Here is a 12656-nt window from a genome sequence, read left to right as displayed (position 1 = left end):
ATTTGCAGCAAAAGAGAAAAATGTTAGGCACATTCTACACTGGCATATCATAGTTGCTGAGTTTTCTCCAAGGTGCAATTATTCCTAATTGTAAAATATTCCCAAGAGTAAAAATACTATCATCTTTCTGAGCTCTTCAGAGTTATACTGGGAGCCTCAGGATTATGGTATGTTCAATATGATTTTTGAAACCTTCAATTCATCTAACTTTCTCTTTTTTTCCAGTGCTTCATCTCCTGTAACACATTTCTGGTATATCAGAGATCTCCATCCATGTAAATGCACCTAGACAACTACCATACCCACTTATTTTCCTTATCTCTAAACTGCCCAAATATCACGTTAAAATTTTCCCCAGGTGAAGCAGTCTCAGAAGGCGACTCCGAATCTCGTTGGTCTTAGCTCCATAGATGATTGGATTGAGCACAGGAGGCACCAGAACATAGAGGTTTGCCAGAAAGATGTGCACATTCTTGGGGACTCGGTGCTGCCCAAAGCGGTGGGTGAGGAAGGAGAAGAAGGCAGGAATGTAGAAGACCAGGATGACTCCGAGGTGGGAACCGCAGGTATTCAGAGCCTTGTGCCTGGCATCCTGAGATGGCAGGCGAAAGACAGCATGGAGGATAAAGCCATAGGAAATGGCAATGAGGATGGAATCCAGACCCATGGCCAGCAGAGCCACAGTCAGCCCATAGACAATATTGACAGTGATGTTGGCACAGGCCAGGCGAGCGATGCCCATGTGCTCACAGTATGTGTGTGCCATGACATGGTGACCACAGTAAGGCAGTCGCCTCAGCAAGAAGATGAATGGGGAGACGATGGCCACACTACGGACAAGTCCAGCAAAGCCAATTTTGCCTATTACGGTATGGTTGAGAATGGTTGTATATCTCAGTGGGTTGCAGATAGCCACATAGCGATCAAAGGCCATGGCAAGAAGAACTGAGGACTCCAGAGCATAGATAGAATGGACACAAAACATCTGTGCCAGGCAACCACCAAAGGAAATCTCACCAGCACGGAGCCACAAAATGGCCAGCATTTTGGGCACAGTGGTAGAGCTGAGAGCCAGGTCAGTGAGTGAGAGAAGACACAGGAAGAGGTACATGGGTGCATGAAGAGCACTGTCCGTCACAATGACCAGGATGAGAGCAGCATTCCCAGCCAGAGCTACCAGATACATGGCACAGAAGGGAATGGCAATCCAGATGTGGGCCCACTCCAGCCCTGGGATCCCTGTCAGGAACAGAGTGGCTGGGAGACCATCATTACTAAGGTTGGAAGCTGCCATTCTGCATGGAAATAAAGGGCTCGATACAAAGGGTCATGGTATGACTGCCCTGCCACATGAGAGTTTTGGTTCATTCTTTGCATAAAATGACCCCTCTGTGAGACAATATTTTTTAGGCTGAGAAAAATATTCATCATTAACTTGTACAAGAACCTTAAAGATTCTATCACATATAGTCTCCTTTTTTTCCCCCCATTTTGCTAATTCCTGTGCTTTTCAATCATGTTTTGAGTTCTATCTTCTAAGCACAAACTAACTGCTAAAGCATCTTTCCAATCTGGTCCTTTATGACCCACCTCCTAAACATCTTGCCATCATTTATTAACCTTTAGTCAACTCATAAGAACCAATGTTCCTTGCCTCTTTCATTCATGCCTTTTTGCCAGGCCTAGAGAGTCTTCAGGCTTTATTTTATCCTTCTCTGTTTTCTAAGCTTCGATGCAAGTTTTCTACCTCCCAGAAGTCATCCCTTTCTTCTGATCCCTAATGTCTTTTTTTTTTTTTCATTCTTCTACTACTATAAAATCCAGTTGGCTGAGATTATGCTCTTAGAAATTATAACCTCCACACTGACCATGCTTGTGTCAGGACCTAGACATTTTGATCAATGTTCACTCAAGACTCAATGTTCACTAAAGCCAATGTAACATAACATTGACCTTTACACTCTGTGATATAATAATACAATCACTCTATTTTCTGTTTTTCTAATATATCTTCATAAACATACACTACATAACAACATTTTGTATCTCACCTGGAATGCCTAGAAAGAAGTTAGGTCACCTGAATGTGCTCACATATTGCATGATTCAGTATCTACAGTGATTTGAGTAATCAGAAGAATGAAATGGACCAGACATTCTAGTTGGGAAACAGCAGTTCGTACTGTGGCAAAGGCAGCTAGAGGTCCTGCATGCCCAGCAGTGTGATGGCTGAATACTCAGGCTTGATGAGCATACTAAGGGCTGATAGAGGCAGATCAAGGCAGAAAATTATTGTCCTTGGGACACAGTGAAGATATTCTGGGAAGGGAATCTGGTTTTGCTGTGGAAGGCTAGCTACTATTCAAAAACATTCCCCTTTAGTAAGTACACTGTCTACTTAAAAGAAACCTGTGTGGGGGACGCCTGGGTGGCTCAGTGGGTTGAGCCTCTGCCTTCGGCTCAGGTCATGATCTCAGGGTCTTGGGATTGAGCCCCACATCAGGCTCTCTGCTCAGTGGGGAGGCTGCTTCCCCCTCTCTCTCTGCCTTCCTTCTGCCTACTTGTGAGCTCTCTCTGTCTATCAAATAAATAAATAAACAAACAAATAAATATCATAAAAAAAAAGAAAGAAACCTGCGTGGGATTCTAAGAAACTTGAATTTTAGTCCTGATACTCTAACTAAATTGATCTGTGATTAAGAATAAATCTACTTCTTTGGCCTGTCTTAAGTTGGAAAAATCAAGGACTCTATAGTCATTCTCTCTTTCCCATCCGTTCCTTATGTGGCATTGGAATAATCCCACAACCTCTTTGGGACTTCATTTTTCCAACTCTAAATTTGAAATGACATCATATGGGTATATTACCTTCACAAAGTTTATAGTTGACCAAAACGTAGTGTATGTATGAGTTAAAAATTTCAACACCCGAAATCATTGCCCCCTTTTGTGGCAAGCTCTTTATCTACTAACACCCTTCTGGAGAAAATAGTGTCATAATCCTTTGCACCCTTAATAGAAGGGAGACAATATCCAGAGAAGTAAACTGATGTCATCCAGATCACAAAGCATGTTCACTGCAGAGGGTCCTGAAATTAGGGGTCCTGATTCGAGTTTCAAGTTTCACCTGACCCAGATGTCCATGACTATAACCAATATCTGAATTCCCCTCTCTCAAACAAGGCATTTGTCAAATATCAATTCATAAGGCTGCAAACACTTTCCTAATTATCTGAATTCCGAATGTAAAGAGAATTAGGGAGGCCCTCATATTTGTATGATGAAGGTCTTGGGCTTGGACTTGACACATGCTTTGACTGCAGTGGGGAGAGAGGCTTGGATGGTGGGGCAGAGAGCTGGAATCGCTACTGTCTTCCCTTCCCTATTCTTTCCAGCCCATTCTTAGCCCATTAAGGAACGTTCCAAGTGTAATTATAAGGTACTAGTACTCTGTGACCATCTGGGATGTGAAGGACAGAAAACCTATGGTTAGAGCAGAGCTAGAATTTTTTTTTCCCCTAGGAAATAATGGGATATGGATACTGAGGGAGTGGCACTCTGGTCCATAATGGGAGCATCCTCTGGAAACTGTCTCAGGGTCTGGCCTTTGAGGTCCCCATCTCTGACCTAGACCCCCAAAATTTAACTCTGTGTTCTGTCATAGAACACAGTTGTTGGGCAACCGGATTTGAAGAACATACCTGTATGGAAGACACGCACTTGCAGGTGGAGCCCACTGAAGTTGGAGCTCTGTGAGAGGGTGTACTGAGTGTGAGGCTGTGTGTGGGCAGAGGGTGCCCGAGTGACAGCTTGTGCAGGAGGTGGGTATCTGAATGCACAGAGTTAGTTAAGGAGGTGAAAGTTGTGTTTCAGTGCAGGATCAGGTGGGTGTGGTAGGAGGGAACAGAAGGGTCTGAATGTGTAATCTGGGTTGAAATGTCTGATCTTTGTTTGCTCTCTGTTTTCAGGGCTCAGTGATTGTCTTCAGCTCAGCTCTGTGTCCCAGCCTTTGCTGGTGAATGGGCTTGATAAGCAAGCTTATTTATTGCCTCTGTCTGTGATGCTCAGGAGTGTAAACCAAATTGGCCTCCTCCAGGGATTTGGTCTGTGATGCACATTTTTTTTAAATTTTTCATTTTTTATAAACATGTATTTTTATCCCCAGGGGTACAGGTCTGTGAATCGCCAGGTTTACACACTTCACAGCACTTGCCAAAGCACATACCCTCCCCAATGTCCATAACCCCACCCCACTTCTCCCAACCCCCCTCCCCTGAGCAACCCTCAGTTTGTTTTGTGAGATTAAGAGTCACTTATGGTTTGTCTCCCTCCCAATCCCATCTTGTTTCATTTATTCTTCTCGTACACACAATGGAATACTATGCAGCCATCAAAAGAAATGAAATCTTGCCATTTGCGACAACATGGATGGAACTAAAGCGTATCGTGCTTAGCGAAATAAGTCAAGCGGAGAAAGACAACTATCATATGATCTCCCTGATATGAGGAAGTGGTGATGTGATGCACATTTTGAGAGAAAGAATGAAAAGGAGCATTGATAACATGAGGAATATTTTGGGAAATCTTCCTCAATGACTTTTCTAAGAAAGAGGAAATGATGGGCACATTGCAAGTGCCTTGATCCATTGCCTTGAAGCTGGACCTGGTAAAAAATGACATCTGTACTCTAGGTGGATCCCCTCAGATGCCTGAATTTCAGCCATCCATCAGGTCCCTGAGCCAGGGACTCCCTCTGTCAAAGCACCTCCCAGGTTTAACTGATCTTTTTTCCATGACTTCAGAGTACTTTTCTCTCTTCCCTTTGAACATACTTTTCCCCCCTCAAATTAATTCCATCTAGTGGTCTTCAAAAACTTTATCTGGCTCTTTCCTAAAACAATTTTTAAAACACTGTATTCCCCTTCCATAATTTTAAGTTGATTCTAACAATTGTCATTAAAAGTTTACAGAGTAGAAAATGATGTAATTTACAGAACATTGTGAATATTGGCATTTAAAAATAAAACCTCTATATAACAATTTAACTTATCTTTTGTTAGCTGTACGTACTAGAATTTCTAAGTCATCACTACCCATTTAAAAATGTATGAACATGCTTTTATTAACTGTCAGAAATTTGAAATTATTGCTTTGTCTCTTTGAAGTTGGACCATCTTCTCACATGTATATATATATTTTTAAATATTTCATTATGATAACTCTTATGTACTAGTAATACTATCGGAATTATTTATGTTTCCTATAACAATAGGCTCTAAATGTTAAAATGTTTAATTATAAAAACTATTATAATCATGCATTAGTGAAAGTAATATGAAAATCTTTAAATTTTATAAATCATAAACATAAGCTTAATTAGTTTTGGAAATATTATTCCTTAATGAGATTGATGGAGATTATATTTTCTTCCAAACTATCTCATGTATTCACAAGTCAATATTGGTTCAATGAAGTATGGTTAATACTTAATTTTTCTTAATTTTATCTTTATAAAAGTAACCACTGAGAACCCTTGTTTCTGTATGTACATTAGCTGGGGTAGATGGAGTTTTGTTTCTGTACTGTGGCAATCATGGCATGATTGAGAGTAACTGCTGTAACCACCAATGGTCCTAAGAGAGGAGGATCTGGCAAAGGAGAGTGCCATTATAGCTGGGACTCAGACCTTTGAGGAGGGATTCCAGCCAGTTGTTGCTGGTCTATCTGAAGGACATAAAAGGTTAGCTAGAAGTAAGGGGCAATTTTATTTTATTTTTTAAAGGTTTTATTTATTTGACAGAGAGAGATCACAAGTAGGCAGAGAGGCAGGTGGAGTGAGAGGGGGAAGCAGGCTTCCCGCTGAGCAGAGAGCCCGATGTGGGGCTGGATTCCAGGACCCTGAGATCCTGACCTGAGCCTAAGGCGAGGCCTTAACCCACTGAGCCTACCATTTCTGTTAGAATCCACTGCTATTGCCAATGAAAATAACAAATGCTTGGGTGACACCAGCAGGACAGAATATGCATAAGATAAACAAATCCCTTGTCCCTGTCCCAGCCCTCTAATTAACCTCTACTGCCCTCTACTGGCAAAGCCTAACAGCCAGCCAGCAGGTAGAGGACAAAGGTGGTACCATCCCAGGCATCCCCAAGCTGACCTCAGAAGGGTTTGAAGCTGAGAGGCAATAGCTTAGCAATTAACACAGTATCCTATAGTTCACATGTCTGCATGCATGTGATATAACCTGTTTGATATTTGATGATTCAGGAAATGTAAATCATATATAAAAATCAGATATAATTTCATTCATTTTGTTGTAACTTACTGTAATTTTTAAATTATTATTAAATGTAAGAGAAATGTTACATCACTAAGGAAACAGGGAATATTTCATGAGATTAAATAATTTTAGGATTGAATGTAACTCAAAAATATTGTACATAATTTGATGAAAATAGATTTTAATTGAATAATGCTTGGATTTCTAACACACATCTCTAAAACCAAACACATATATACACATGACATATTTTTTTTCATCTGTGAAGGTCACCTAGTGAATTTTGAAAAATACAGTAGTCCATTAAATGTGTCAGTTATATTAAGGATTACTCTATGTAAGAATCACATATTTGGGGTTCTTTTCTTTCTAGTTAACAACATAATCTAATGATAGATATTTAATTACAATTGAAAAATTCCTCAAAGTTGAGCATATGAAAAAAAGCAATATTTCCTGCTTGAATCTTTTTCTAATTTTCTTTCATGTAACTCCCCATTAAGAAATTTGACTTCTTTAACTTAAGATTGGGGATGAAAGAGACAAAACCACTCCCACTATCCTGCTTATGTTTTCAATAATATATTTATATTCAGATCATACAAACACTGTCAAAATACTCAACTCTAAAGCCAGGCATTGCTCTTAAAATAAATATGTATAAGCAGTGAAAGCAAGCCTTAGTCAAGTATATGGTGATTTAATTGCTCATTGAAGAGAGTTTCTCTACGTCCAATGGAAAAAGGACAGTCTCTTCAACAAATGGTGTTGGGAAATTTGGACAGCCACATGTAGAAGAATTAAACTGGACCATTTCCTTACACCACACACAAAAATAGACTCCAAATGGATGAAGGACCTTGATGTGAGAAAGGAATCCATCAAAATCATTGAGGAGAACAGAGGCAGCATCCTCTTTGACCTCAGGTCAACAACTTCTTCCTAGAAACACCACCAAAGGCAAGGGAAGCAAGGGCAAAAATGAACTATTGGGACTTCATCAAGATCAAAAGCTTTTGCACAGCAAAGGAAACAGTCAACAAAACCAAAAGACAGCTGACAGAATAGGAGAAGATATTTGCAAATGACATATCAGATAAAGGGCTAGTGTCCAAATTCTATAAAAAACTTATCAAACTCAACACCCAAAGAACAAATAATCCAATCAAGAAATGGGCAGAGGACATGAACCGACATTTCTGCAAAGAAGACATCCAGATGGCCAACAGACACATGAAAAACTGTTCCACATTACTTGGCATCAGGGAAATACAAATCAAAACCACAATGAGATACCACCTCACACCAGTCAGAATGGTTAAAATTAACAAGTCAGGAAATGACAGATGCTGGTGAGGATACAGAGAAAGGAAACCCTCCTACACTATTGGTGGGAATGCAAGCTGGTGCAACCACTCTGCAAAACAGCATGGAGGTTCCTCAAAAAGTTGAAAATAGAGCTACCCTATGAACCAGCAATCACACTATTGGATATTTACCCCAAAGATACAAATGTAGTGATCAGAAGGGACACGTGCACCTGAAAGTTTATAGCAGCAATGTCCACTATAGCCAAACTATGGAAAGAACCTAGATGACCATCAACAGATGACTGGATAAAGAAGATGTGGTATATATACACAATGGAATACTATGCAGCCATCAAATGAAATGAAATCTTGCCATTTGCAACAATGTGGATGGAACTAGAGGGTATTATGCTGAATGAAGTAAGTCATTCAGAGAAAGACAATTATCATATGATCTCCCTGATATGAAGAATTTGAGAGGCAAAGTGGGGGAGGGTTGGGGGAGTAGGGAAGGAAAAAATGAAACAAGATGGGATTGGGAGGGAGACAAACCATAAGCGACTCAATCTCACAAAACAAACTGAGGGTTGTTGGGGGGGAAGGGGTAGGGAGCGGGTCGTTGGGTTATGGACATTGGGGAAGGTATGTGCTATGGTGAGTGTTGTGAAGTGTGTGAACCTGGCAATTCACAGACCTGTACCCCTGGGGCTAATAATATATTATATGTTAATAAAAAATAAATTAATGAAGGGACTTTCTCTACCCAGATGTCTATTGATGGACAAATGGATAAAGAAGACATTTGCAATGATGTGGATGGAACTAGAGGGTATTATATTAAGCAAAATAAATCAATTAGAGAAACAAAAATACCATATGATTTCACTTATATGTGGACTTGAAGAAACAAAACAGGTGAAAATAGGGGAGGGGAAAGAAAAATAAGATGAAAACAGAAAGGGAGGCAAACTATAAGAGACTCTTAACTGAAGGAAACAGACCGAGGGTTGCTGAAGGGGAATTGGGCCAGGGGATGAAGTAACTGAGTGACGGGCATTAAGAAGGGTACTTGGTGTCCTGGTGTTGTATGCAACTGATGAATCACTGAATTCTACCTCTTAAACTAATAATACACTATATGTTTATTAAATTGAGTTAAAATAAAAAATAATTTAAAAAAATACTTGCTCTAAATCAGGATTTGAAATTGTCCCTTGTTTGCTGCCTAGAAGAGAGAGTGGACTGAGTATTCCAGCCAAAAATCAATGGCTGAAGACCACTCTTGCAAGCTATCTGTATTTGTTCTCATCCATAGATTTTTTTTGTGTAAACATTATTTTTTCCTATGGGTAACTGTCAAAAACAATCACAGGCAATCAATTAACTTTGTAGCTGCCTATGATAGCCGATAACAGTTGGGAAAAAATAAGAAACTAGCCAAAAAGTTAAAGAGGAAAATATTATATTTGTAGGAGCTTTTAATGTCTTTGACACATGTCAAAATATAGAAAGCCATAAGCATGTCCAGGTCTCTGTACAGCCTGAGGGCTGTAGATATACCAGAAAAGATCTGAGGAAGCCCTAACATCCCTGTCTCAACTTGAAGCTCTGCATGAGAAGGAAAAGGAAGGTTAACATAGAGTCCCACACTGAATGGCTGAGTGTTGAAGTTTTGCTCCAGCCTGCATATAGTATTCTGAGTAAAGACAAAGACTTACTGTTTCCAGGTATGTAAGGAAATCTCTTTCCAGTTATTAACAGGCCACTGAGCTAGCTCAGCAGAGACTTCAGTGGCTACACATAAAAAAGAATTGATGTTACAGAAATAATTTGGCAAATCACTAAGCAAATAGCAGCAGTAACAACAACAAAAACAAATTCTGCGGAAAGACAATGTGATTCTCCAAGTTGCCACATTATGTTATTTAAAATGTTGAGTTTTCAGGGTTGCCTCGGTGGCTAAGTTGGTTAAGCATCTGCCTTTTGCTCAGGTCATGATCCCAGCAAGATGGAGCCTGACATTGGGCTCCCTGCTCAGCTGGGAGCCTGTTTCTCCCTTTGTCCCTCTCTTTCTGCCCCTCTCCCCACTCCTGGGTGCATTCTGTCTCTTTATCAAATAAATAAATAAAACCTTTAAAAATAAATAAATAAATAAATAAAAATAAACTGAAATTTTCAGTTTTCAACAGGTTATGGGACTTCAAAAGAAATGAAAATTAAGGCCCAAGCACAGGAAAAAAAAAAAAATATATCAAGTGGAACTGTAGGAAACCAAAACATTGGACTTACTAAACCATGACTTTAAATGAGTTATTTCAAATATGCCAAAGAACTAAGTGAAATTGTGATAGTGATAATATTAGTAAAGAGATAAAAATTATTTTTAAAAATCATAAATTCTGGAGTTAAAAAGAACAATAATTGAAACAAAAAATGTACTCTAAGGTTTTGAGAGTACATTTGACCATACAGAAGAAAGAAACAGCAAACATGAAAATTGGTCTATGAAGATTATTCAGTCTGAGTAACTGAAAGAAAAAGGAATTAAGTAAAATGAGCAGAGCCTTGGAGACCTGTGACACATCATCAGGAATGCCAATATGTATTTATGAAAGTCTAAGAAGGAACAGAGAGGGAGAGAGAGAGAAAGAAGGAAGGAATATTTGAAGAATTAACATTCAGAACTCTCTGAATTTAGGGGCACCTGGGTGATGCAGTTGGTTAAGCATTGGACTCCTGCTTTTGGCTCAGGTCATGATCCTGGGGTCATGAGATCAAGCCCCATATCAGGCTCTGCACTCAGTGTGGAGTCTGCCTCAGAGTCTCTCTCCCTCTGTCCCTCCTGCTCATGCTCTCTCTCTCTAAAATAAGTAAATAAATCTTCTAAAAAAACTATTTGAATTTGATGAAAAATATTAATTTACAGAAGCTCAACAATTTTCAAGTATGATAAATTTAAAAGTACACTGAGTAACCAAAGTCAAAAAGCAACTATGTAGAAAAGCACTGGGACTCTGAACAGGCTTCTGTATATCCTTAATAAGGGACAAATTTGTGGCTAAAAGGAAATGAACCTCGCAATAAGAGGAGTGGATGGTAATGGAAGAAAATATGGTTTTACTGAGTGCTAATAATATGCCAAGCAATGCCTAAATTTATGCGACAGTTATATAATACAGTAACAAAAATTATGTGAGAGTAGAAAACAGAAAATATTCTTAGATGAGTTACAAACCAAAAATAATAATGTTTTGAGAGGTTATGTAACTTTTACATCTTACATTTATTTATTAAGCATTTTATGCTTCACTCTTCTAAAATTTCTACACATTCAATAATTTATTTTATCCCTACCACACCCCCAGAGTTAGATATTATTATTCTCATTATAAAGTTGACAAAAATAGGCATAGAAAGATTTAGCAATATGTTCAAAACACAAAACTAGAGAGTGGAGGATCCAGTGTTCAACCCAGGCACTCTGATTATTCCACTTGTGTCTTGTGCTCTTGATCTCTGCACAAAGCTTTGGAGTTTATTTAAATGCACTCTGAATGTTCTCTTTTTTTGTTTGCTTTTATTTTATTTCCCAGTAGAGTATTTCCAACATGAGATGCAGTGAGAATTCCAGACAGGAATGTTTTTCTTCTTGGAAAATTATAGTCAAGTTATAGATGACAGAAAAAAATATAATCTTGCTCAGGGCAATTCAGAATAGCTCAAGAAGCACATTCACCATCATATTCAATAAGTTATCTGACCATTTCTCTTCCACTGCCCCCTCCTGAGTCTCACATCATGGGCTCCCCTGCATGTAAAAGCTCCTAGACAATTACCCTGCCCATTTAGCAGTCCTTTTCATTTCCAAGTGCTGCTTGGAACTCATACTGAGCCTTTCTTCAATTGAAGTAGTCTCAGAAGTCGACTCCGTATCTCCTTGGTCCTAACCCCATAGATGATTGGGTTAAGCACAGGAGGCACCAGAACATAGAGGTTTGCCAGAAAGATGTGCACATTCTTGGGGACTCGGTGCTGCCCAAAGCGGTGGGTGAGGAAGGAGAAGAAGGCAGGAATGTAGAAGACCAGGATGACTCCGAGGTGGGAACCGCAGGTATTCAGAGCTTTGTGCCTGGCATCTTGAGATGGCAGGAGGAAGACAGCATGGAGGATAAAGCCATAGGAAATGGCAATGAGGATGGAATCCAGACCCATGGCCAGCAGAGCCACAGTCAGCCCATAGACAATATTGACAGTGATGTTGGCACAGGCCAGGCGAGCGATGCCCATGTGCTCACAGTATGTGTGTGCCATGACATGGTGACCACAGTAAGGTAGTCGCCTCAGCAAGAAGATGAATGGGGAGACGATGGCCACACTACGGACAAGTCCAGCAAAGCCAATTTTGCCTATTACGGTATGGTTGAGAATGGTTGTATATCTCAGTGGGTTGCAGATAGCCACATAGCGATCAAAGGCCATGGCAAGAAGAACTAAAGACTCCAGAGTATAGATAGAATGGACACAAAACATCTGTGCCAGGAAACCACCAAAGGAAATCTCACCAGCACGGAGCCACAAAATGGCCAGCATTTTGGGCACAGTGGTAGAGCTGAGAGCCAGGTCAGTGAGTGAGAGAAGACACAGGAAGAGGTACATGGGTGCATGAAGAGCACTGTCCGTCACAATGACCAGGATGAGAGCAGCATTCCCAGCCAGAGCTACCAGATACATGGCACAGAAGGGAATGGCAATCCAGACGTGGGCCCACTCCAGCCCTGGGATCCCTGTCAGGAACAGAGTGGCTGGGAGACCATCATTACTAAGGTTGGAAGCTGCCATTCTGCATGGAAATAAAGGGCTCGATACAAAGGGTCATGGTGTGACTGCCCTGCCACATCAGTTCTTTGGTTCATTCACATAAAATGATGATATTTCTGTGAGACAATATTTTTTAGGCTGAGAAAATTATTTGTTATTAACTTGTTCAAGAATCTTAAAGATGCTATCAGACAGTCTAGTTGAGAGACAGCAGTCAGTACTGTGGCAAAGGCAGCTAAAGGTCCTGC

The 12656-nt window shown here is 40.0% G+C and overlaps 2 protein-coding genes across 2 annotated transcripts; both read right to left on the bottom strand.

The window, feature by feature from the left end:
• Positions 1 to 337: 337 nt before the first annotated feature.
• On the bottom strand, positions 338 to 1294 carry LOC116599800 (olfactory receptor 52D1). The gene has a single exon (XM_032359774.1). It carries the CDS (start codon positions 1292 to 1294, stop codon positions 338 to 340), a length of 957 nt encoding a protein of 318 aa, XP_032215665.1.
• A 10178-nt stretch (positions 1295 to 11472) lies between these two features.
• On the bottom strand, positions 11473 to 12429 carry LOC116599364 (olfactory receptor 52D1-like). The gene has a single exon (XM_032359178.1). The coding sequence runs from the start codon at positions 12427 to 12429 to the stop codon at positions 11473 to 11475; it is 957 nt and encodes a 318-aa protein (XP_032215069.1).
• Positions 12430 to 12656: the final 227 nt, after the last annotated feature.

The sequence above is a fragment of the Mustela erminea genome, chromosome 9, assembly GCF_009829155.1.
Source record: "Mustela erminea isolate mMusErm1 chromosome 9, mMusErm1.Pri, whole genome shotgun sequence".
NCBI classification, from domain to species: Eukaryota; Metazoa; Chordata; class Mammalia; order Carnivora; family Mustelidae; genus Mustela; species Mustela erminea.
Note: the sequence above shows the minus strand (reverse complement) of the source record. Positions and strands in the feature narration are given on the sequence as shown.